A 27,730-nucleotide genomic window follows, 5' to 3' on the forward strand; every position below is an offset into this window, starting at 1 on the left:
ACGCTCAAAATTGCTTAAATTCCCTTGTCTTTCCTATTCTGACATTCGATTTGGAGTTCAGGAGATTGTCTTGACCAGGACCACACCCCTAAATGCATTGAAGCAACTGCCATGTGATTGGTTGATTAGATAATTGCATAAATGAGAAATTGAACAGGTGTTCCTAATAATCCTTTAGGTGAGAGTATATAGACAGAACAAGAGAGAATGTTCTCCAAATTAAAATCTATGCATAAAAGCTTGAAAATTTAAATATTAAACTTAGCAATACTTTAAAACGAGCTATTTAAAAAAAATTACATTAAAATAAATAAATAAATGTATATATTTATTTTAGATTTAAAATATATTGAACACATTTCACCACAAATGTGGAAATACTGATACTCACTATTAAATAAATACCAATGGCACCCAAACAGACTAATGACAACATTCAACCATCAGATTTTCTTTTATTCAAACAGCACTATGATTTATTCATACTTCATTTAAAACGGTACATAATTTAACACAATCAATGCAACGTTCCAGTAGCGGCTCACTAAAACAAACCAAAATTTGTAGTAACAGACTGCATTAGTATTATCTACAGTTAAGTATTTACAGTGCTTTACTTTGGCCATGCATGTAAATCTGCTTTGTTTTTTAGAGACAATACAAAGTGACGCCCTTTAAAAATGTTAGTGTACTGTAGGCATCTAAAGATCCACCAATCATGAACACTGACGTCTTGTATAGATAGAAACAGATACCAAAAAATCTACTGGAGAAGTAAACATACTATCTGAAAAAGGGCAGTCAATTGGAAATCTCAGACAAAAATATAAATTGAGTGCAAATAAACATTGAGACGATCTGGTACTGTGATATTTTGGTGCTGATGACCATAGTAAGCAGCTTGTGTCATTTATACTGTATGCATTCATGTGTGCTGATGTTATAATGGGAACTGATATCTACATAGACCAGCTTTACTCTCAGTAATAAGGGTATACATGTTGTCACTGTACTAACATGCAGCCTTTACGTACAAAAAAATTTACGTTTTAAAAGGGTACCACCCCAGTGACAGCTTTTATCTTTTCTCTGAGAGTGTTGGACAAACAGCTTTAAACAGCAATCTTTCGGGTGAATCTGTAGTAATGTTTATGCTTAATGCCGGAGATAAAACTTTAACTGTCTTTGTGGCTGAAAAATATAAACTGCTCCAGATGGTGACCGTGCAGATGTGGAATGCAATAAAACTACAAAACAATGTAGACTTAGGTGGCAAACTATAGTGGTAAGATTACTAAATGAACCAAAGAGATGGACATTAGAAATAAAAAACGGCAGTAATTATTGTTTCCAGGTACAAAATATCAGTTGTTATGCATATTTGTCAAATTCAGTTCACAAAAACGCAAATATATATATATATATACATTTTTCAAACTTTCAGTTTAAGTCAAACCAGCAGTTCCTTCTTTGACATTTTGGTTTCGTTTCAGTCTGTGGCACGTTCAGCAGGTTATGTTTATACAGCATTATTGAAAGAAGGAGGATCGTCTATCTCCGTTTGTCACCAGGAAAACTTTGCTTCCCAGGAATGACGGAGATACATCTCTGACATAGCCATCAGTGTCATCGGGTTCAGTGTTTGCCCAGAGGCTCAGCATACAGTGACAGATCCTGTCAAACCTTACTGCACTTGCTTTATCTGATACCGTCACAGACCGGAGGAGTGAGACGTATAATACGGGCTGTTAACCTGAAAGAGTACAGATGACACTTATGAGTACAGATGAATAAAGATAAACACACAGTAGTAAGTCACGTTTGGCCACCAATAAGCTGGGAGGTGCTAAATACTGTAAAAAACTGATGGGAAATTGGCGAAAGGCCACCATTACTCACATCGATAGACCAGGATACCAAGATAAAATTTTTGAAGGGCAGAGATGCAGATATTTAGTAAAGGTTGTGCTTCCTAGGAAATACTACTGTATGTGTGATCATGTCTGTCTTATACATGTCTGTCTTATACAGTAAGCATCAAAGTTTGAGTTCAATCTTTGGCGTGGCCCTACTTCGTCAGTGTTAAAGATAACAAGGTCATTTTTTCAAGGAATAAATATTTGAGATACATATACATATATATACATACACATATACACACACACACGCACACAGTAGGAAACTAAAATATCTGTATGGAACATGATCCTTACATAATATTCTAATCATTTTTAGCATAAAAGTTTTATAAATTTGACCCATACAATGCAATTATTACAAATATACCCATGTGGTTTAAGGTGCAGGGCCACATATAAGAACAGACACAAATGAATAATGTATTATGTATTTACATAACAACGAGTTCAAGAAATACCAAAATGAGGATAGTCTACTCCAGATAAGTCGAGAATATTCCTTGCATATCTATAAGATGAGATAACTTAAGTCGAAGATAAGATCTAAAATACACAACCACATGCCTTCCAAGCAACCTCCTACATTTACCCATGTAGGACGGGTGTAGATATGACAAAAAAATCTAACAACAATTCAATTCTGCTTTACTAATATTCAGATGTAATGTCCCAGTTTGTTGTTACAAAGTGTTGTCGAAAATGCATCAAATGGACGCACACACAAAAACGACCTTCGTATAAATAATTTTTTTTAATTAAGTCTGTGTACCATGACGTGCACCTGGTGCGAAGAGAAAGAGCATCCATTTAATACATTAGTGACATGATCAATTCTTCACAGCTACTTCACCGTGTGCCATATTTCACCTTTTCATTTACAAGGATCACACAGTACAGCTGTAATCCTGGGCAATTTGAGCCTGAATACAAATAGACAAAAACTACTATTGGCATGGAAACAAATCCTACCTGACCATGTGTATATGAATAATTATGTCTAGTTATATTAGTTTATCTATACTAGTTTAGTATATTTGATTACAAATGCAGACATGATCAAGAGTCCTCTTAAAGACACAGATGAAACCTCTTCCTAGATTAAAGGAGCGTTCAATAAAGTATCTCCATTAGCAGTGATGTCTGCATGTAAAAAACTCAAGCCACTTCAAGCATTATAAGGTTGACCATACATGTGTATTATTTAATATGGCTGTTTTATCAACATATTTAATCATTTTATCTTTTTATAGACATTACCACTTTTGTTTGACAGACACATACACAGTGTTCAGGGTAACGCATTACAAGTAACGTGCATTACGTAGTAAAGAAACGCATTACTTTATAAATTTACACATTAATATTTGAGTTACTTTTTTTTTCAAGTAATGCGAGTTACTTTTCAGTATAAATAATTGGACGTAAAAAAACAATGTACTGCATTAACGTTAAACATATTAACGTAGAATTACACACTCTATGCGTGAACAGTTTCAGTCAGAAATGGAGATGGTATACCAGAGCTTGACATTTTTGCAATGGAAATGTGCAATTTCTGAATGCAGAACTTCTTAGTCATAAAAAACACCTGCAAAGTAAGAAAAAGTAACGTAAGCATTACTTTATAAAAGTAACTAAGTAACGCAATTAGTTACTTTTTTGGGGAGTAACTTAATATTGCAATGCATTACTTTTAAAAGTAAAAACTTTCCCCAGCACATACATACATCATATATACTGATGTGGGTGTGACAAACCCATTCAAATAAAATTACTTATTGATGAATTCGGCAGTTTTACAAACAAAAAAAGTTAGGTGTTTCACAAAGCGTTAATTTGAAGTTTTTCTCTCAGTTAAAGTCCTTACAGGCCTCATAAAATGATTCTGGTGTTTTTTTATTTCATATTAACTCACTAAGTTTGAGGTAAAGTAGTGGGATAAAGAAAATCGCATTTTGTAAGGTAAAAAACTTTAATATTCGAAATATTTTTTAGGACTTATGGAAAGTTTGGGATCCCCTCCTTCAATTTTAGCACTGCAACTAAGTTAACTATGATTCCAGCACTGTCCTTTTTTGTACCTTTATGGCCCGAGTATACAACACAGAAATGTTGTACCTTTTTTTGGGTACAATATTATACCCTATAAGGACCCATTGTGTACCAGTTAAATGTTAGGGGTACAAAACACATAACAGTACCTTTAAAGGTACACAATAAATCCTTAAGGTACAGTAATGTACCCAAAAGATACACCATTGTATTATGTTTTGTATGCCTGTAAAGATGCAAAGCAGAACCTTACACTAAAAAAATGACTCATTCAATTTACTCAAATAAATTGATTGCAACCACTTACCTTAAAAAAGTGAGTACATTGAATGAATAATTTATTTTCAGTAGAGGGTACCACAACAGTGGCAGAAAATGTACAGTTTTGTATTTTTGCAAAAATATTTTTTTTTGACAGAGTAGTAGTACATTTTTGGTTACCAGCCCAGGTTGCAAAATGCTAAATTACACCACCCATCTGCTGTGCAATGGTACAAAAATGAAATAACCCATAAGCTGAGGCTAAACTGTACCATTTTGACTCGGTGGAAAATCTTGTATTGCATTCTTGCTCATAATTTCTGAGTAATTTTTGGAACAGTGGTAACAAAGGTAACAACATTTTAATATTCATTCGACCACAATGTCTGCAGATCAAGGGAAGAAAATGCCACAAGACTTGTTAAAACTAATATTAGATTCTTTAAAGCCAGACAACTGTAATCATAACTTAATCTCACGTGCAGCAGTACTTGACTAAACTTAATATTTAGCTGTCTTTTAATTGTCACCCTAACCCACATAACAGGTTGAGTCATCCAATGTTTTCCGTCTTGAGTCTGAGCGGAGGCAGCGAGGCACTCAGACGGGTTCATTTCTCACGACTAAGACCTCTTTCAGTCTGAGAAGCGAACGAGTTTCCTCCACCCATACTGAGAGATTTATTTTTAACATCTGACCCAAAGAATCTCATTTCCACAAGCCAAACACAACCCGTTTCAAAATATAAAAGGAGCTCATTAAGAGCTATAAAAATCCATGAATATTTTATATAGCAGCTTTACCAAAAATGAAGCAAATTGAAAAGCTGCATTTTAGAAAGAGGTCACACAGGGAAACCTCTACAGTTCGTTACAAGATGCAAATACCTTAAGCAATGAGAAAACCTTTATGATTGAGAATAAAGATGATGGAGTTAAACATGTCCTTAAAAGTCCTTAAAGATGTGCTTGCTTAACTGAAACAACATTGACAATTTTTTGTCATCAGAAACCAAAAACAAACATCCCCAGATGATGAACTGTTCTTAATTTGAGTTACAGAGAAATACATCCGGTTCTGTCAAAGATATAATTTTAATAAATAACACATTAGCTTTTCAAAGTATAAACTCCTACAATAAAATGATCAAATGTCATAGGCGTTTATGAGAGACATTACAAGCAGATGTGTGTGTCACAGGATTGCAAACTCACCCGTGCGTCATACTCCAGGACAAAAGGAGGGATGTCAATCTGCTCTGGTAGGATACAGGTGAAGAGCTGCTGCAGATTCTCTATGTGATGAACTTTCTCTTTCAGGCCTGATACACTGAACGTTGTGAAAAACCATGTAGACACCTAATGAAAATTTTAAACAAAAATCTTTTAGAAGGACCGAGATCTTTCTATGTTGCAAAAAAGATCCTTAAAGTAAAACCATTTATCTTTTCTCAACAGAGTTAATAAAAGATGTTTGCATTTTTACAATGGCCTTTATCCACCTAGCAATGTCAAGCGTATTATTAAATAAATAATAATAAAGGTTTGATATTTTTTGCATGGGACGAAATTTGTCCCTTGTATTTCATTCTAAGCACAAAACACGAAATGTGTCCCAGTCTGTGAAAACTCAGCTAAAGAATTTTTCTACATAAAATCATCCTAAATATAAATAAATGTAAAGAACACTTTAATATTAAAAGAGAAAAGGTCATGTCAAAAATTGAAATCAATGAATAAAATCAAACTTCGATGCTCCTAATCTCATTACTTAAACCTGTATTTCACAATCAGGGTCACAAAAACGAATAACATTTATACATTTAATTAAAAAATGAAATGAATGTAGAAAGCTTCATAGCTTCTGTTTTTCAAAAGTGAACTGAAAGTCAATTTATTCAATTATGTCAAAATTATGACAGGGTTATTACATACGTTTCACATAGCGCAGAAGGTCAAATCCTTGTTACTTTACTCATTTACAGTAAATTATTAAGACACCAATTTGTACTCAATCATATACATATAATTTCATTGCAATTTCACTTTTATTATGTAACCCAAAATGCGGTTCGTTGTTGTTGGATTTACAGTGCGAAAAAACGGAAATGTGATTTACATATAAAGTTAACAGCTGCTGTTAGGGGGCGTGCACACCAAAGCTTTTACTCCAGCGGTATTTTCAATATTTTACTTTGTTCTTACATCAACTTAAAAAAATTAATACATACCTATCTTTTTTCAATGCGTGCACTTAATCTTTGTACAGTGCGTCGTGAATGTGTTAGCATATAGCCCCATTCATTCCTTAGGATTCAAACAGGGATAAATTTAGAAGTCACCAAACACTTCCCTGTTTTCCCTATTTAAAGACTGTTAAATGAGTAGTTACACGAGTAAGTATGGTGGAACATAATAAAACGTGGTGATTTTTTAAGCAGATAAAAATGAGAACTGAAGAGCACTTAGTTTGTAGCACTTCAATCTTGGCGAGCAGTAACATCATCACTCCTGACTACTCCACCTCTCGCTCAAACTTCAGTCAATATTACTGCGCCCAATGTCGAAGTGATGCAAACTAAGTGCTCTTCTGCCATACAATATAGTTCTAATTTTTATGTGTTTGGTGGCTTCTAAATTCATCCCTGCCTGGATCCCAAGGAATGAACGGGGCTAGGCTAAATGCCAACACATTCACGACGCGCTGCACAAACATCAAGTGCACGCATTGAAAAAAGATAGGTATGCACCAATTCGTCCAAGTTGAGGTAAGAACTAGTGCTGGGCAAAGATTAATTGCATACAAAACAAATGATTTTTTTTTTTTTATTATTTTTTGCATTATATAAGAGTGTGTGCTGTGTGTTATCATTATGTATATATAAACACACACACATTCATGTATTTAAGAAACATTTAAATGTGTGTGTGTGTATATATATATATATATATATATATATATATATATATATATATATATATATATATATATATATATATATATATATATATATATATATATATATATATATATATATATATATATATATATATATATATAAACAAAAAAATGGATATATAAATAAAAAATGTTCTGAAATGTATACGTGTATGTGTCTGTTTTTAAGTATACATAATTATTACACACAGCACAGACACATATATTATGCAAAAAATGAACTTTTATTTTGTATGCGATTAATCATGATTAATCTTTGCCCAGCACTAAAGAACATAGTAAAATATATTGAAAAACGGTGTTGTTTTCCTTTAAATGTTTCCAATGGAAGCACAACGTTTTTCACTGGCGTTTTTAACTGGCGTTTTTTTCCGCACTGAAAGCCAGCATTCGGTGGTTTTTACGCGCCAAGTACAGAGAGTTGGAAAATACTCCACTTTGGGTCAAAAGCTCAGCAATATCAGTTCTCACACGGCGGTCCAATCACTGTGAAGGAGGGGCGGGATAAACATCACAACAACAAACCAGTGCATCGTTTAACGACTGATAAACAAAGCAGAAGTAAGCGCTCAGCTGAAAAAAGCTGGCAGTTGACGACCGCCTGGCGTTTTCAGCCTCGTTTAAAAGCTTTGGTGTGCACACCCCCTTAGACTTCAGTTATTTATTTATTCTTAGGAAAAAGTATTTTTTAAGGTAGGAACAGAGCCCAAAAAATACACCATGAAGAGATCAATTTTAAAACGGACAGCCAGAAAATCGTTCAAAGCGCACATGTAAATTGAACGTTTCCCTGCTTATGGCAAACTCTCTAGCTCCCAAAGCTTTTCAGCATCGGTAGTGTTTATTCAAATAACTCATCCCTACACGTTTCACACCTGGAAATGTTACAATGGCCACGCATTCTCAGACTGAAATGGATGCATTTTTAAACAAACAATTATGTGACATTTAATTGCATGGGTTCTTCTGCGTTTGGAGAGCACAGAGAATAATTGTTGAATAATTTCATAAATGAAAGCAAAGCCTGGCAAAGACAACACATACTCATAAACACTTCAATTACCTGAATAGGTTGTGTGGAACACTTAGTGCGGACGCATTTATTATGAATCTCAATGTGATTACAGAGATGTGTACTGTATAAACCTATTCAATTGCACGACTTTTTCAGTCAATGTGAAACATGTGAACCATATGCCCGTAGACGCCCACGAAAAGAAAGCTTTCATGGTGCTGCTCATTTCTAGATGAACATCTAAAACTTAGTTTAATAGACTTAAATAGGAGCTGATGAACCGATTACATTTACCTTGGAGCGGAATGTTGGGTGAACAAAGTAGAAAGCTCTCAGGTTTTTCTTAAACCTAAAAGAAAGCAAAAAAAATGGTTTTGTAAACATCATCAACACACCAACAAAATAAATTATTATACTATTAGCAAATTCCTCCAGTGCATTGGGCTTTAAACCCATTAGATTACTTAAAAAACAGTTTGTGCACAAGGGTGCATTTTTTGAGAACGAGCAACAGACTAAATCGAGTCCAGCAGGAACGTCGCGTCCAAACCGCACACTGTCGTCCAAAACACGCAAAGTAATACAGATCTGGACGATTGGCTGGCCAGAAGCGGAGGGGTGTTTGAAAAGCGTAAGGGACGTATCCATCCTCTTCTCCTCTTTCCCACGATGGACTCGCACTGTCTGCTCCAAAACCATGAGCAGGGGTTATTGGGAGTGATAAACTATTGGCTAAACACAACTCTGATTGCTTACAGGACCATAACAGAATCCTGCCCACGGTGTTATGTTCACAAAACACTTTATAAAGATTGTTGTCTTGTGTGTCGTAGTATAATAAAAAACTATGATAACAATAATTGTTTCTTTTATGCTCTGCTGATGCCTGATAATAAATGACACGAAACAAATTGGCCTTTCAGAGCAATGAGTCACGCCGATCTCCACAATGCACGGAAAGTGTGAGGGACTGGAGCTAAAGGGTATTTAAGCTTTTTATTTCAAAGACCGTGGTTTCCTCTGTGATGTCCCCCGAAAACATGACCTCACGCTCACCTCCCACGGATGTCACTTTTAAGAAAGACTCACTCTCCTCCGCTAAGCCAGGAAACACCGATCACAAAGTTTCACAAGGGCTGTTCAATCTAATGACGCAATCGTGATGCTATTTAGTTCCACCCATTAAAGCATCTGTAGGCGTTTGGTGATGGTGGTGGTGATGGTTTGGCCATTTTCTCAGTTGGCTGAGCTGGAGAACACAGAGACCTCAGTTCTTCCCAGATTTACAAGGTGTCAGGGCCGTTGCATTCACTCTCAATGTTCTAACCCTGATACCCAGAATCCCCCTCAAAATTTCCCATTGTGCTTCGCAGGACGTTATTGAAGGCTATATTACTTTTCTTTCCTAAGAGGAACCAACATCACATTCGAGCACCCACATCAAGAGCGATACTCTGAAGTGCAGAGCAGGTAAAGCAAAGGAAATATGACTCAGCGGCGCAGTGTGTGTGTGTGTGTGGACCGACTTAGAATGGTGCTTTCCAAGTCTGTCATAACCCGAAAACTCACAGCGCAGCCAGGTTGAGTTGCTCTGCATAAATCTTCACAAACAGGAAGACTTTCACGAATGATTAGTGCAACATATGTGATGTCTTTTGGCTACATTTGGTTTAGGGAGATAGTAGTGTTTGGCAAAAGCAGATGATAAAATTAATGACTCACTGAGTTAGCATTTTATGACAATGCGACTGGCTTTTCCATATGTGCCAGAGATTTATGTGTTTACAGACTACATCAGCCAAATAAGATGGTGAAGTCATATTTTAACCTTTGAAGGGTCATAGAGAGGAAGATGTGTGGGTGGTTTACTGTATTTCTGTGATGATGCAGAAATTGTTCTTACTTGGTGTCCACAATTTCATAGAGCTTTTTGAGGAAGTCTGTGTCGAGGTGGTTGTGTTCACTGGTGAGCGTGTGGAAATACACCATCACATACTCCTTTACCGTAATATGGTCCATTACATGGATGAAATAAAGTAAGGCCTATCAAACGTACACACAAAAAAAAAAACATACAGAGAAATTATCAATGCGGATTTTTTCTTTACATATTTAAATAAATATTTAAAATGCTTATTTCAGTAAACCAGGTGAAATCGTGCAGTAATGTTGCTAAATCTGACAAACATTTTCTAACATGCTTTATGCTTTTTTATATCATTCTGCATAAGAAAATCTAGCCATGGCTGTGAAAACCCAGCTAATGACATTTTTCTGTGATTTTCTTCTACTTTTTTGTTTTCTAGGATTTTTTATTTTTTTCTAAAAATCATATATATATATATATATATATATATATATATATATAATATATATACATATATAAAAATGTACTGTAAAGAACATTCAGAATATAATCCTGGTATATTTAATATTGACTGAGTGAGGCCATATCAAAGATATAAATCAATGTGAAATCAGTGACCGGAATCAAACTTTTATGCTCCTAATCTCACAATTAGATTATAAAATTTAGCCTGGATTTCACAAACAGGGTCACAAATACAGTGGCGGGCGGTGACTTATTTTTTCGAGGGGGCTTGATGCGAAGTTCGTCACAACATGTATGTAGCCCATCATGTGTGTGGTTCGTAATTTCAAAATATGTGTTCTGCGCGTCGAGTGATCCTATGTGCATCACGTGTCTTGTCAAAATAAGTGCCTGCTGCAGACGCGTCTAAAGGGTTTATGAGACGCTTGCGTTTGCCAGATACTCACATAATCTCATGCGTAATCAGAGTTTACTGTTAAGGGAGTGTCTTGCGTGTATTTTGTGAACGTGAGCGTCTTTTATCATAAATGTTTTTTTTTTTTGGGCCATTTTTGCCTTTATTGGATATATAGTAATGAAGGAGATGACAGGAAAGTATAGGGTGAAGAGAGGGGTATGGGATTGGCAAAGGACCTCGAGCCGAGATTCGAACTCGGGTCGCCAGAAGTGCGTCTGCACCATGTGTCGGAGCGCCTTCCACTACACCATCGGCTCCGACATCATAAACGGTTTTGACGCGTGTGCAGCAGGCACTTATTTTGACAAAACACGTGATTTCACATGGTTCACATGACTCAAAAAACATATTTTGAAAACACGAGCAACACAAATGACACTTCGAACACATATTTAGAATTTGAGCTCCTCGGATGAGCAGTCATGAGCGGCCACTGCACAAATATGAAAAAATAGGGCTGTCAAAAGATTAATCGCGATTTATTGCATACAAAATAAAAGTTGCAAAATATATGCGTGTTCATTGTGTGTAATTATTTTGTATATATAAACACACACGCACGCACGCATGTATGTACTTAAGAAATTGTACATATGTGTGAGTGTATATATAGATTTTGATATATTTTATATTACATATAGACTAAAAAATATATAGATACATAGCATTTTTCTCAAATGTATACATGTATGTGTATATTATATATACACAAAATAATTACACACAGTGCAAAAACAACCTTTTATTTTGTATGCAATTAATCTTTTGACAGCTCTAGAAAAAAATCTAAGCAAGTACAAACATTAACTTTTTACCTTCTCCATATCAATGATCGTAACTGGAATATTCCTGCCGACAACTACCATGACCGTCCTGCCACATATATCAACACCTGAAAGTAAGAAACAAAGCATTGTGGCACACTTGGACTGTATTAAGATCCACACCCACTACATAAAATGCATCGCATATTGTCTGACAGTCTGCCCAGGCTTTGAGTCTGGGTTAGGATTAAGGGGTCGGCAGCCTGTCGGCAATATGCGCTGCAATTTCCTTATCCGACATCAAACATCATATTAAAATGATCTCACTGCATGTCTCAACATCACCCTGCTTAATAAACTCATCTTACAGAACTGAAAGAGTGAATGTGGTTACACATTTTTGAATACATCTTTTGTAGCATATTACAAAAAACATGTACAGTAGTTTGTCCTTGTGTGGCATAATGAATAAGATATAATGGTGCACAGCTGGAGAAAGCCTGCCCCCCTTTGGTCATAAAAGACAATGTGATTTATACAATCCAGTCTTACAACAAAAAAAACATTTACCGTTTTTTCCAGAAATATTTAAAAAAGAATGTCAAAAGATTCACTTATAACTCGACTTGAGTTTCTGGTTTGAAACCCAGCTGGGAAGCTTTTTTGACACTATCTGAACTAGCGACAAGAAAAGAGGATGAAGATGATAAATATATCCACACATCAACCGTTACTTTAGTGGCTATTTTTGATCCAGAAATCGTGAAACAAGAGAAAAGGATTACAGAACCCCCTGATGTTGAGCTCAATGAGGCAGAACAAAGGTTTCCTGCCCAGAGTGCAAACACACAGATGGAGGGAGCACAAAGTCCACATGTGCACAAAGAAATACAGAGAAACAGACACAATGAGAACGCAAGCATGTGCTGAAGAACATGTGAGAGATAAAACAGACAAACACTGCACTGCTACAGTTACACCGCGTGCTGGATATCGTTATTGCTACATATAAATACTCACTGACCGGTTTGATATAATGCTTTTAATGCTGCTATGTCTGAAAGATCATCTGCCCGTGCTCGGCACAGCCAGCGGTTATAGCTGTAGAGAAATAGAAAAAACAAACAAATAAGATTTCATACTTAAAGGGACACTCCACTTGATATGCTCATTTTCCAGCTCCCCTAGATTTAAACATTTGATTCTTACAGTTTTGAAATCCATTCAGCTAATCTCCGAGTCTGGCGCTGCCACTTTTGGAGTAGGTTAGCATAATCCATTGAATCTGATTAGACCATTAGCATCGCTCTCAAAAATAACCAAAGAGTTTCGATATTTTTCAACGTGACTCTTCTGTAGTTACATCGTGTACTAAGACCGACAGAAAATTAAAAGTAGCGATTTTCATATCATTTCAATATAATTTCATACAATTCAATATCATTGCGCGTTGTGCAGCCATGTTACTGCAGCAAAGTTCTTGATTATTACACCAAAATGACAGTATAGCTCCTAGACATATCTGCTTAGAAAATCACAACTTTAAATTTTTTGTCTGTCTAAGTACACGATGTAACTACAGAAGAGTCAAGTTTTAAATAGAAAAAATATTGAAACTTTTTTTTTTAGCACGATGCTAATGGTCTAATCAGATTCAATGGATTATGCTAAGCTATGCTAAAAGTGGTAGCGCCAGACTCGGAGATCAGCTGAATGGATTCCAAAACAGTAAAAATCAAATGTTTAACTCTAGAGGAGCTGGAAAATGAGCATATTTTCAAACAAATTGGAGTGTGCCTTTAAGCAACTGTGAATCAGAAAGATGCGAAAATATATAAAAATGTGGTCATGTAATTCTGCAATCAATAAAAATGAGATTGTAACAAATTGTGACCCTGCCAATGAAAACCCAGCTAAGTAATTTTTGTGAAGAACAATCTGTAAAAATATAACCTTGAGATCTTCAATATTGGCCATGTCAAAGATTGAAATCAATTTGTAAAAATTTTTACTTTGATGCTCCCAATATCACAATTAGATTATGAGCCTTATCCCCCAATCCTTTTAAATCACAGGAAAACAGATAAATATAACTACAAGGTTTATAGGTAACTTAAGATGGCTAAAGGTTCAATTTTTTCAGTTTCCTACTTATGATTTTACCAATACCTTAGTTACTTTATGAAAGTGTGGTGAAATTAAATCAAAGGAAATGCTGAAATCGTCTGTAAAATACACCACTCTAATCAATGCGGTGTCAATAACTGTGCCATTTTAGTCGAAACTATGGTCATGATGGTAAATGTTTGGTTGGGGTTTGGTTTTGTGAAACAGTGGTCAGACCACTTATAGAACAACCACATGAATTTTACATGCAAGTAAACACATAACATAACAAGTGATCACACTGAAACCTTTCAGGTGAATCCTGTGTAAAACAGATGGATGTTTTTGTAAGTGTCTATTAAGACAACCAGAGCTCTTAATTCCTTTGGTGCTGTTTCTGCTGGGCCACCTCAGACATTTGGCCCTGCAGGATGAGTTTCCGCTGCTTATCCACGTCTCCTTCCATACGAGCGAATGCGTGATTTCCAACAAGCCCCAGATCTGATTCAAGCGATTCATCCCCAGAGTCATCTGCAGAAGATGACAAACAAAACTATTGTGTACTTATTAGCACTCTACATTGAGGTCTGGACATTACAAGAAAACCAAAAGCAACAGGCCATGAAAGTCTGCTCAAGCACAAGCGCTTTTTGCAGTGATAAACGGTAACATCCCTCACATGCTTGAAATGAACATTAGCAGGTTCAGTGAGCACTACGACATGGTGCATTCCAGTAGGCCTGACCTCCCACCCTCATTCAGAGCTGGAAAAGCCAGCGGTGTGTGATGTACAGCCAGGGAAAATCATCATTGCCTGTTATTCTCGTTTACAATTTTAAGCCAAATCGCTATAGGGCCAAATTTAGCCATATCTAAAAAGAAATGAAAAGAAGGTCCATCCTGAACTGTTTGTTAAAATATAAACCTGCCAAAACTCAAATCAAAGTCTTTTACAAAAAAGTAAAGAGAAAGAGGGCAATTGGTGCTTGCTGCTAGCATGACACACAAATGTAGGCTGAGACATTGCCATTACTGAATCAGACACAGCTGTCTGCTGAAGGTTATCTTAGGTCAAAGATGATGACTTTGTTTTTGTAATAAAGGCAACATGTGGTCTTTTTATGATGTATTTTGGACAATTAACAGCATCTTTGTCTGGTAAAGCCTTTGGTTTCAAGATGAATTTTATTATGACTTCAATAGAAATTCATATATCATAACAATTATCTCAATTATACTAACTTAAATGTAATGTGTTGGAAAATAGACATGGAGGAAGATCAACACTTTCACTGGCCTATAAAAGAGATGAGTTAAACTGACAAACAATGGTTGAACAAATTATTAAGTCTAAACAAATAAAAGATGGTGAACACGACTGTACAAATAGATGTATTTGTTGTATTACACTAACCAAAAGCTCCATGGTAATAACAACTTTCTTACAGTACAAATTTACAAAACTTAATGCATCTTCACTAGACCTGATATCAACACGTAGTGGCAGATCATATTAAGCATGCATATCTGAGATTTAATATAAGTCAAGTAACAGACAATTTCATTGAGGCACGATCAGGTAAAACAGAAATATGATCCTGTCTAAATATGAGACTAGGAGCAGTGTTGGGGGTAACGCATTATAAGTAACGTGCATTACGTAATAATATTACTTTTGTGAAGTAACAGATAAAGTAACGCATTACTTTTTAAATGTACACATTAATTTTTGAGTTACTTTTTTAGTTTAATTAAGTAGATAAAAAAATATGATGTACTGAATTAAACTAAACGTAGTCACATTATGCACTCTATGCGTACATGCCTGTGTGGGAACAGTTTGAGTCAGAAACTAAGAGCGCAGGCCAGAGCTCGACATTTTTGTGATGAAATATGCAATTTCTTTTCAGTTATAAAAAACACCTGCAAGACCTAAAAGAGATCAAGCCTCAGCCAAGAAAAAGTAATGCAAAAGTAACTAAAAAGTAACTAAGTAACGCAATTAGTTAGCCTGGCGTTGTCATACTCAATTCTAGTCAGAATTTGAGTCTGATACCGCTCCATTGGGCTATGATTATGAGGCGTGTCTCAACCGAAAAATGCCTCTGCACTCAATTGGATAGACCTATGACCAATCCGAGCAACGGAGTGTGTGACGTATGTTGAAATGACGTCTTTTGCAGCCTGACCGAACTGCTAGTTATTTCGCTACATTGACACTAACATTGTGATTATACTAAGTCTGAGTTAGCGAACGTACATCAACACCTACTATGTTTAAAACATTTCATCTATATCACAACATTAAGTATTTACTAAGTCATACAGTCAGACTATCTCTTACCATTTGTACATTCGTTGAACTTCATCCACGACGATAAGCATTACGTTTGCTTGAAAAATAACAGAGCCTAGCATGTCCCAGCCACTATTCCGGGGTCCGAAAAGAAGCTGGAAACGACCGCTAATTATATCCATCTCGTCGTGCACGCCGAGTTGCATCGTCGTGATACCCATTTCAGTTGCTTCTTTAAATTGGTCCTCCATAAATGCAACCAACTTTTGCCGAATCCCGTAGGAAGGACGGCAAAAACATCTTTCCGATCAACAAATGCCTTGATCACGTTTCTCTGTTTCTCTTTTAAAATCAATGCTCTGTCAATATCTTTTAGAACAGACTCAATGTCAGAATCCACACATCTGAATTCTACAGCGGCAGCCATTTCGCTGTAAATAGATTCAACACACGCGCTCTTTGGTGACGTGGTTGATTACGTTACTGTTGATCATCTGTCCATCATCGTATAAAGCCCGCCCTGACAATTTTATTGGTCGACCAGCTTTGGGTCTCGCATGGTAGCTCCTCAACGGAGAAACCCCAGACCGATCTTCCCGTCTTTTAAAATGTTGTGGGCGGGGCTAAGATCGGCTCGCACCCAGGCTAGCAATTAGTTACTTTTTGGGGAGAGTAACTTAATATTGTAATGCATTACTTTTAAAAGAAACTTTCCCCAACACTGACTAGAAGCATTAAAGTACGATTTCAAAGAGGCTGCACAATATATCGTTTCAGCACCGACATCGCAATGCCTGCATCTGCAATAGTTACACTGCAGAACATAGAGACACTTTTTTTTTCCAAAAGAAACACTATTTTGGACTCCTTTGCCAGTGGTACACTATAAAAAAAAAGGTTTCAGACGGCAGAAGGAAATCACAGATGTCTCGGTGAGAAATCAGTGAGCTATACAAAAATGCAAGTCAGAAGTAATTCATATTAAACTGAGCTTTTATAAGTCATCCAGTAGTTCTCACATCTTAATATACAATGTTGCAACAATGTTAGTTCCCGTAGGAACTAATGTAGGAAGATTTATGCAGAAAACTGTAAAATCACAAAAACATGACTGTAGCTGGGGTTTCACAGACAGGGTCATATAGACACTTTCATCGGACGCACGCGTGTTGTCGTGGTTATGTGTCTGGACCAGAGGTGGAAAGTAACGAATTACATTTACTCACGTTACTGTAATTGAGTAGTTTTTTTTGTGTATTTTTACTTTTTTGAGTAGTTTTTAAAATCTGTACTTTTACTTTTACTTAAGTATGTTTTATTTAAAGTATTGTACTTCGCTACATTTTAAATCATATCCGTTACTGAGTAAAAAAATATTTTAAAAAGCAAAGTGATAAAGACGCGAAACGGATGTAAATGGGCGGGGCCCGGGGACCGCGCAAAAAGAACCATGGAGACGGACGAGACAGGCGCGCGCTAATGCAGACCCGCCTCAGTTCAAATCTTATGAAAGAAACCCCTGGTCATATTTAAGCGACCACTTTCCACTGACGCGAAGCGAGTGTTTCATTGTTTCATTTCTATGAAAGGTAGGATTCATGCTCTTTAGTACGAAATTGCACGACGCGTTTTAATACCATGCGCATTATCTTCCGAGGTCTAGCAGCTTCGCGTCAAGTCAAACAGAACTTCAAAACGTCCTCGAGAATGGCAGGTCATTAGACATTGCAGAGAGAGAGAGAGAGAGAGAGAGAGAGAGAGCAAGAGAGAGAGAGAGAGCAAGAGAGAGAGAAGAATAAAGGTCATCAGGTCCCCAGGTCAGGGAAGTAAGAAGATAATAAACGTGTCAAATGTATATAGACATGGCACTCATCTCATTATATGCTCATTTAAACTAGATATATAGTTTAATAAAATAATGTATGTTACCAGCAATACATCATTTACAACCTTACTATAGTGAGTGTATTTACTAGCTGCTGACCACTTTCAAAAGTGCATAACTCACATGTAAAAATCATTAAACAATTCCTGTTTCTTACTTTAAAAAAGCTTTTTTTTTTATTAACTTTTTGTTATTGCACTTTAATTGTAAAGATGTTCCTACAATTAAAAACAACTACTTTGAGATTTATATTCCCTTGTCGTTTTTTAACTATACTAGAATCCTCCACCTCTCCCCGCTGTAAAAAAAGTAACTTTTACTCTGAGTAAAGTTAAAATGACTTACTTTTTACTTTTACTTGAGTAGATTTTTAGACAAGTAACTTTACTTTTACTTAAGTAAAATATTATTAAAGTAACTTTACTTTTACTTGAGTACAATATTTTAGTACTTTTTCCACCTCTGGTCTGGACGAAATATAACTTCCGGTCTCTGTTTATTTAATGGTCTGGCTAGTGGCTAAACTGAACTTTGGAAAAAATATATAAATATATATATGAATGAATCTGGAATGAGTTGGATTGGTACTTTGAAGCAGACCTCGGGCTGCCCTTCCTTGTACTGGATTAAAGCATTCAAAGTAAGGCAGGGAAGCATGGTGTGTTTATTGACACAGGTCCTGGCTTATGCTCAGTGTGTTTGAGTTGGATGAACAGCTCAAGTGAGAGGTGATCACCTTAACATAGCATGAACGCAGTCCAAACGATCTGGGTTTCAAGTAACTGCAGCCAAACAAATACACAAATTTAATCTCTCACTAACAAATAAATATACACATGTGCTCTAACTGCCATGACAAGAAGTGGAGCCAAATCCACTCTCATTCTCAAACAGACCTGTTCACAGCCATGTCCAAACACCTTAGCGATGGCAATACAGGAAGTCATTAATATATGTGACCCTGCCTGTGAAAACCCAGCGAAATTCATTTTTGCTGCATTATCTTACATAATGTAAAGAACATTCTCTGAAATTATATCTTTGATATCTTTAACACCGACTAAGTAATGTCAAAGATTGAAATCACAATTAGGTCTATTGTTATATTTTTGCCCTCATCATCCAGATTTCCCGGCTTTTCAGCGATTCGGATCTGTCTCTCCGGGACTACAGGCTCGCCCTCAGCATTGCCGATGTCTGCAGGCAGGAGAGGAAGACTGGCTTTCTCTTCTCTCTTTGAGCGTGGGTAATACAGAGGCATTAACTTCATGTACACTGGCTAGAAAAAACAGACACAATAATTACTTATTTATGTGTGTAAATGAATTCATTAACATTCAGGGTCATATCATGCAGGCACAACAAAATTTTGTTGTCTGTTTTTTAAGTAAAACACACATTAATGTTTACTGTATATTATACATATTGGGGCGGTTTCCCGGACAGGGATTAGATTAGTCCTAGACTTAAACACTTTTAAGAGCTCTCCAAACTGAAAACAACTTGCACTGACATTATCTTAAAATACATCAGTGCCTTTTGTTTTACCTCAAAATGCACACAGGTAATGTTTTTAGTAAGACATGTTTGTTAAAACTAGTTATATTTCCTAATTAAACTAAGGCCTAGTCCTGGATTAAGCTAACCCTGGTCCGGGAAACCGCCCCATTAAGATGGTTTTCTGTCTTATCCTAGATTAAAATGCATGTTTGAGCTTTATTTAAAAACATCTTGCACCGACATTGTTTTGTCTCAAACATCAGTAATGTTTTTTTGTAAGGTATGTTTGTAAAAACTACTTAAATGCCCTAAAATAACTAAGGCCCAGTCATGGAATAATCTGGAAACTGCCCCATTGTATAATAACAAGTTTAACAAACACAACAAAAAGTTTTTTTGGTAGAATTAAGGGAGTTTCATAAGAAAATGAAAACACATGGTAGGGTTACAGGATGGAAGCTGTTGCGTAAACAGCAAAAACGAAACAGCACACAAACCTCTTCAACATCTGAAACAGCAAACACCACAGTCTCGATGTTCTCACCATGGTTCTCAAGAAACCTACGAACAGTCCCTGAAAAAAAAAAGAAAATACATTCTGATGTGTGAAAGGTGAATATATGTGAAATTTCAATGAAAAGGGAAGATCTGCAGGTGTTTGACTTGCAGCATAAAATAAAAGGTTAAAGGAAATTACTTAATGCTATATGTATGGCGTCCTCCAGTGGATATGCCCTTTTGACTGTGTTGATCACACAGAATCCTACAGACCCCATGCCGTATTCCCTGTGCACAGAAAGACAACCAACACAAAAACATTTATTTAGAAATATTGTAATCAAATAAGTTTTTAATATTCAATAAAATATGAATTTATAAGTTTTATTAAATTGTCTTTTTCCTCTGAAATTTTCTGGGGACCCCCTAGAACCCGTGGGGGTCCTCGTACTCCAGTTTGCAAACTTCTGGCCTAAGTGATATGTTTTATGTTTAAATAATAATAAAAATGGATAACAATTAGTAAACATTAGCTGACAATGATCTAACAATAAGCTGACAATGATCTAACAATTAACTAACAATGATCAATCTAGTTTTTCTACTTTGTTTATCCTATTTAATGCCTCTACAATTGTCATGTTAGGTCATTGTGCCTTAATTAATGTTAACAGTTACAACTTTTGATGTTAAAACCCTATTAGTAAATACTTAAATTAACATTAACTAAGATTAATAAATGCTGTAGACATATTGTTCTTCGTTAGTTAATGCATTAGTTATTAACTACTGTTAATAAATACAACCCTATTGTAAAGTGTTACCAAAAATTGTTATTGCCTAAATACATAGCCTAAAAGCTTGTGTGTACGTAATTATGTTGAATTAAATCAATTTAAAAAAATGCATAAAATTAAACAAAATACTTATAAAGCTAATTTTTATAATGTATTTCAATGTATTTCTCATCTACCACCATAATGACTTTAAAATAATCTTTTGAGGGTAATTTCTTATCGAAAACACATATTGACTATTAAGATGATTGAAACAATTAAGTTGTTAAAAGGTTTTCCACATAGCAGCAGACAGTAGTCTGACGTACTGATGACATACTGTACTTTGCATATATACGTAAATGCTTATCAAAACCACTTCATGACACACCAAAGCAAACAACAGATAAATTGCATATATCAATAGAGTGAGCACACAATGAATATGACTGGAACAATATATTTTATGTGCACAATCAAACCTTCAGTTTGGAGCTAAGATGTTACTTTGCCTATTTCAAACAAAACATCCACAAGTCTATGAGAAGCCCAGGCACATGTGGCCTTAAAAGATGCCACCATTTATAATCATCAGCTAGTGCATATAAAGCTTCTTGTTATTTTACTAACTCCAAAATGAGACACCTGTCAAGAGGATGCCTGAATGGCTTTACTATTTGATCTTATCTTAGTACCAGATAAGAATATGATAAAGAAACGTCTATTTACTTATGTGACCAATAAGAATAAAGTTAGTTTTCAGTGGACAGTTCTCCCATCAGTGTATAGTGGCCCATCTTACTTGGCGAGCTGCATGACATTTCTGTAGCAGCTGTATAGAGAACTCTCTGCAGCTGTCCTGTATTTGGCTTTATATTTGGGTCCAACCGTATGAATAATGAAGCGTGCGGCCAAGTTAAAGCCCTCTGTCATTTTTGCCTCACCCGTCCGACATCCTGGAATAATACACACACCCACGTCATTAAACTCATCAAACACAATGAAGATAACATCTGCTCCAAACCAGGAAACAGCAATGTATTAACGCTAATATAAATAGTGTTAATATTAACAGTGTAGGATCAGTGAAATTATAGTTCTTTTTGATAGCCAGGTGGCGCCCCCTACCTTTCAATTTGAGCAGTTCATCCTTCAGCTCAGGCCCAGCGTGTCTGTGAATGCTGTCTGATACAGGGTTTTTGTCTGTTAGTGTCTCGTTACTTGTATTGACGATCGCAGTACAGTTTAAAAGTGCCACATCTCCATTACTGTAACATAAAAGAAAGTAACTTAGTAAATCAGATGCAAGATATACAGCACTTTACACAAGATAAACTAGCTTTAGTAGAAACTGGGAATGTGTTTTTGTATGGACACATATTTAAAGTCCTGGCTACAAGAATAATAGGTATTATTTTCAGCATTACTGCAATTTATGACAACACTAAAGTATATAGTGCAAGCTAGCTATCACAAAGAAACCTGCCTATAAACAGCTGATTAAAGACTTTTTGGCAAAGGATAAAGTAAATAATAGTTGTTAGGGTTGGTAATCGAAAATCCAGTGCCTGAATCAGATCCTTGCTATAAAATAAAATAAAAAATGAATCCCACTCATCACTACATTAGTTTAATAGTATTTGTATTAAAACCACAGAAATTAGAAATTTACAATTGTCTCACTATACATACTCACTATATACAAGAATACTTTCTTTTTACCACATTGAAATCAAAACTGGGAATTAAAAAGAATCAGAATCGATGAGTAGAATCAAAATTATGATAGAACGATATATCGGCCGGCCGATATATCGGGCTGATTTTTGCAAGTTTTATGTGTCGGCCGATAAGTGGCTGCTGTGTTCGCCAATTTTTTCCAGCATTATTTACAGACAGAGTGCTGGAAACCACAAGCGATTGCAGGTCATGTGACTAAAAACAACCAACCTTTCCATGACAACATCGAAAGCTCAGCCTAACAGCTGATCATAGCTGGACATTTCTCATCTCTATATATTTGTAGTAGTAAAGTGCTAGAACTCAATATCCTTTGCTGTTAGTTCTTGTGGAGAGTGCAGTTCATGGTTCCATAGCACCCTCACCTGTTTTTACTATTTGTTAAATATATTCTTTTTAAGTTCAATAAATGTAACTTTTTTTAAATTGAGACTTGTAACATTTGGCATCATCGTGTCATTTTTATGATGCAATTTGAGTGAGCAATAGCAATATCGGATCCAAATACCGGCGCAAGAAAATCGGAAGCCTGTATTGGTCATCGGCTAAGGCTGATTAATCAAAAATCGGTATCGGCACAAAAAAAAACATATCGCTCGATCCCTATACCCAACCCTAACAGTCGTACATAACTGATTTTGCAGATCATAGTAATGTATAACATTTTAAAACGTGTGACAACTTGTTTCTACTTGACGTTAATTTTAAAAGAGATTTGAACTAGGTGTTATAAACCAATATACTGCAAAATATCTATGCTAAAGGAAAAACTCACTTGAGTAATTGAACTCTTGACTTTAAAACCGATAAGGTTGCACTGTTATTAATGTCACATAATTAAATAAACTATAAGTTTTGCACTTCCATGCATGCAACTGTGTTCCCCACAATTCTAGCAGCTTAAAAGAAGCCACTTAACTAGCACTACTTGACAAATATAAAGCCTTGACACGCAAGGCCCTTTCAATCTCAATAGCAGTTGACAATATTGGCTCTTCCAAGTTCAAGTAAATTAATTGTAACTATTAACAGTTGTAAATCACCATGCACTGAATAAATCTAGAAAGCATACATTTTTATGCAGGGCTGAATTCTATTTTTAGTCGAATTTACATTTTAAGGGTAGGACAGTTTTTCTTAATCTACCCAAATAGAAGTTGCTAAGCAACAAACTTCCTCTTTCATATTAGAGAAACTGAAATCAAAGTGAAAAGTATCCTGCTCTAGAGTGAAAAAAGATCCTGTTTTCATATAGCTACATTGGACCATAAAGACCTTCCAGGCTGTGTCATGTGGTTGTGGTATAAAGAGGATTTGTACACACAAGGGAATGACTAAAAGATCATAAGTTCTATTGCAACAAAGCTCCAAAAAAATGTATGCCTAAATATTTTGTGCATGGGATCATTGGAACGGTGTTAAAACTTAAGGTGAGCATATATTTTGGTTAGGTTTAGTTTAAATAAAAAGCCACTTTTCCATCTGCTTGTTAAGCCTGAGGGCTCACGGCACAAGCTAATTTCCAAAATTGGAAGCTTAGACCCGGAAACGATATTCCTTGCGTCATGACTTAACAAGCAGACTGCCATGACATCACAGACACAACACATTCTCCCAGTTATTGTAAAGGCAGACACATGAACTGGATGCAATTAAAGACCAGACACAATTCTGTATACAAATAGATGTATGAAAGATGACCACTGCAAAATATTACGATTGGATTATCTGTCAGATTTGATCAAGTTTAATAAAAACAACAATACAGAATATACCTAGATGAAAAAGCCACTAAACGCCACCTCTCTTGCCACGTATTATACGCTCATCAAATACTTTCGCTTCAAATCGGCTTAATCCCGGCCTCAGGCCCTTAAGAAATACAGGTTTGTTGGCAGAATACATTAAGAGTCTGATAAAAAAAATGCTCAATTACAATTTCAAAAGCACATAGACGGTTCTGCTGAGATTTTCAATTACAAATGTGTAAATGGCACCTATACATTTAAGCAGTCAGGGCTTTATCAACTGAAGAAATTCACAGAGAAGAGGAAGGATGCACCGTAATGAAAACTTACAAAAGTACAATCTTGCTGTTGATGTCTTGTCTGAAAGAGAAAGGGGACGTTAAAGAGTTGATCTGATTGGTCAGGATGCCATCATCTTCTTTAAAATCGTTCTCTACGTCATCTTCGTCCTGGTTTCCCTGCGACTGGGACCAGGTAGGGAGGTTAAGGACATCCACAAATTGAGAACGAGCTCCTAAGGGATCCATGCTGTGCTTCACAGAGGAGAACTAATCTGAAAAGACAGAGAAAAATTAAAAAAACATGGGCTGTAGTTTCAGGAAAGCCTGAGTCCAGATTATAACTGTACCAGTGCTTAGTTACAATGACAGCCTGTAGGACCAACAAGTCTACTATGTAAAAAAGAGATCTCAAGTTTATATAAAGGTAAGAGTACTCTTAAAAATCAAACCTAGATGTTTAACACTGAAAGCTGTTTTCAGACTTTTGGATTTAATTTGAATACATTTTAATGCTTTAAAAAATGTGCATGTCCATAAAAACAGGCCACAAGTTAATTTAGTCAAGAAACGTGACTATCATTTTAAAAGCATTTAGACTTTATGTAACGTTATCTGACTAATGAAGCCAGGGCCGCAGGGGGATTTTTTTTTTTTTTACAAAAAACCTATGAGCCTATAGGCCCATTTAAAATACATTTTAAAAATAAATACATTGAGTTTCACACTACTTTATTGTCATATACACTTTAGTGCACACAGCAGGGTCTGAAACACACAGACATCAGATTAATATATGCGCTATTAATCAGAAGCAGAAATACTTATAACAATTCCAGGGGAAATTACTTTCGTTACAACTTCAGACATACATTTTATATATATTTACATACAACATATAATATTATAACAAAATATAATATTAAATAAACTTCAAAATGTTCAAGTCCAGACAAACATATTTTACTTTCGTTATTAAGTTAGGATCACACGTCGTTTAACAGCGGTAAAATATTCTCACAATTACATACCTTATATAGATCTTTTATTTACTAAATAGTACTATTGCTGGCTTTTTTGAACTTATAAATAATTCATACATTGAACAAAAATAATAATGGGTTTAGTTCTGATATTGTATACTTTTATAAAGAAATAAATGCTGTATAATTACATTTTTAGAATATATTAGGCTTTATATAAGATTTTGTACTCTAAAAATACTTTATTTGTTACAAACAAGAGATAACGAATTTACAAACGTTCTCATTTCACCATATCCACAGGTAAAGAGTCATTATATACAATAAATTCGTGGGGAAGCATTTAAAAACATTTAAAAATAGATGCATTTGTTTAAAAGCAAAGCATTTACTTAGCTACAGGTGAAGCAGCTCTTTGCGCCTTCTGTCTCATAATCGGTCATCATTTATTTCCAAGAGACTCAATAATAATCTTTATATTTTAATCCTTTAAAAAGGCGTGTTTGTGCTGCTTTGAATCGCATCCATGTATGTGATAACAAACCCGCGTTGTCACCCCGTTAATACTGTATGCGCATATTATCAACACGCTCTTTACTCTAGCGAAAGACACTCGCGTCGCGCATTGCGCCGGTTGTATAATAAAGTCCAAAGTCTCTCATGAGGGGACGAATGCCCAGGGAGTTCAGAATTTCTGTGTGGACATGTATCAACCAAAGGTGTGTGAGTCTTTTCTGGGTCCTGGTGAGTGCGTACGCATGTCTTCAAAAGACGCAAGGGTGAGAAGTGCGCTCGGATGAGGCCACGGAGATGGGTAGGCACATGAAATTATAATCCAAAATACACGTAATAACATACGTGTGTCAAAAATAATTTCCTAAAATATTCATAAGTAATATATAGACGGGGTTGCCGGTTTACAAACATTACAGGGTGCGCGAGCATCCAGGAGGCAGAAAGCCCGATTGGTAAGCTGATCCGCTACTGCAACAACCTTAATTATTGAAGCGTTCTTTATTGTTTGTATAAATAAAACTTGATTTTAGTTGGAACTGTTTTTCTGTCTTTATTTTTGCAGTGTTACTGTGATACATGTATGAATTATAATGTTAGGCTAGTAATAGTCGCATTTACTGGTATGTTAACATCAGGCACACAGCACTGACTCTGTTGGTACTATTATCCACGCAACAACTCCTTTGCATTTTGACTTACAGACACAGCTGGCCTACAACACAAGGCACGTCTCTTCTTTCTGCCTCTCGCAACCAGTTTATGACGTCGCGAGCAACCCATCTATAAATTGTGCAAAAATTTTTACTTAAAAAAAATCTCCCTCTCGCCAACAGGGGGTGCTGCAGCACCCGCAGCACCCCCACTTCCCGCGGCCATGAATGAAGCTGTTATAAGATTTGAGTATGGCATAACGTTATTTATAAAAGTTATTGACACACAACAGAGAGGCTTTATCAGTCCAGCCAGGCAGGACTCCAAGAGCAGATAAGACACTCAGTAAAATTGCTGGTGTAAAGGTCGAGTTCCGAAATGTCAACAATAATAACAAAGATGTGTTGGTTCATTAAAGTTTCATTTCATTTACAACACTTCCTTCCAAAAACTATGCAACACAATATTGTTTTTACACCGACAAATACTAAAACATTACAGTTGCATAGCAGAACAAGAATCCGTTAGAATGCATAAATCAGAAACCTACCAGATCTCGTTCACTGGTGCAGATACTCGCTCCTGTCTTTTACATTAACAAGACATTTGAAATCAATATTCGCTCTAAGACGTGTTAAGGGGCCACGGTTAGCACAAACTTCCGATTTTAAACGGACCATTTGTTAAAAACTGATTTTGGTTACTTGTGGTCAACACATCTTATTTGTAACAGTCAAGTCAGTTTCCTCATCAGCTGATTCACGAGAACAAAAATCATCATTTCCGGTATTGCGTTAAGGGACAGTCGCTATGGCGTCGCCCTGTGTAGAAAGCGCACACACATCTATTTTTGAATTACATATATATTTTATAGATTATATATGACGCTCTACGTTAATAGTTACGTTTATTTGTGTATAAAGATCAGATAATATTATGTGGATTTTTTAAAATTATTTTTATTGTAAGCACCTCGATACGCCTCATTTACAGAC

At 35.8% G+C, this 27,730-nt stretch overlaps 1 protein-coding gene across 1 annotated transcript; it reads right to left on the reverse strand.

Moving 5' to 3' along the window:
* Positions 1 to 435: 435 nt before the first annotated feature.
* On the reverse strand, positions 436 to 27,531 carry gdap2 (ganglioside induced differentiation associated protein 2). Its single transcript, XM_073855083.1, has 14 exons — positions 27,286 to 27,531; positions 24,638 to 24,860; positions 21,948 to 22,087; positions 21,622 to 21,775; positions 20,243 to 20,331; positions 20,043 to 20,119; positions 19,161 to 19,324; positions 14,245 to 14,391; positions 12,783 to 12,859; positions 11,810 to 11,886; positions 10,109 to 10,248; positions 8,500 to 8,554; positions 5,447 to 5,590; positions 436 to 1,753 (listed from the first exon to the last, which is right to left on the reverse strand). Exons 2-14 carry the CDS (start codon positions 24,832 to 24,834, stop codon positions 1,712 to 1,714), a joined length of 1,503 nt encoding a protein of 500 aa, XP_073711184.1. The 5' UTR covers positions 24,835 to 24,860; positions 27,286 to 27,531; the 3' UTR covers positions 436 to 1,711.
* Between the last annotated feature and the right edge of the window lie 199 nt (positions 27,532 to 27,730).

Source organism: Misgurnus anguillicaudatus, chromosome 17, assembly GCF_027580225.2.
Source record: "Misgurnus anguillicaudatus chromosome 17, ASM2758022v2, whole genome shotgun sequence".
In the NCBI taxonomy this organism is placed as follows: domain Eukaryota; kingdom Metazoa; phylum Chordata; class Actinopteri; order Cypriniformes; family Cobitidae; genus Misgurnus; species Misgurnus anguillicaudatus.

Excerpts from the sequence above, each read along its gene's own strand:
- gdap2 (XM_073855083.1), bottom strand. The coding sequence starts at position 24,834 with ATGGATCCCTTAGGAGCTCGTTCTCAATTTGTGGATGTCCTTAACCTC. Across the intron at positions 5,591-8,499 it reads ACCCAACATTCCGCTCCAAG|GTGTCTACATGGTTTTTCAC; the intron begins GTAAATGTAATC and ends AATTTTCATTAG. Across the intron at positions 1,754-5,446 it reads TCCTGGAGTATGACGCACGG|GTTAACAGCCCGTATTATAC; the intron begins GTGAGTTTGCAA and ends GTACTCTTTCAG.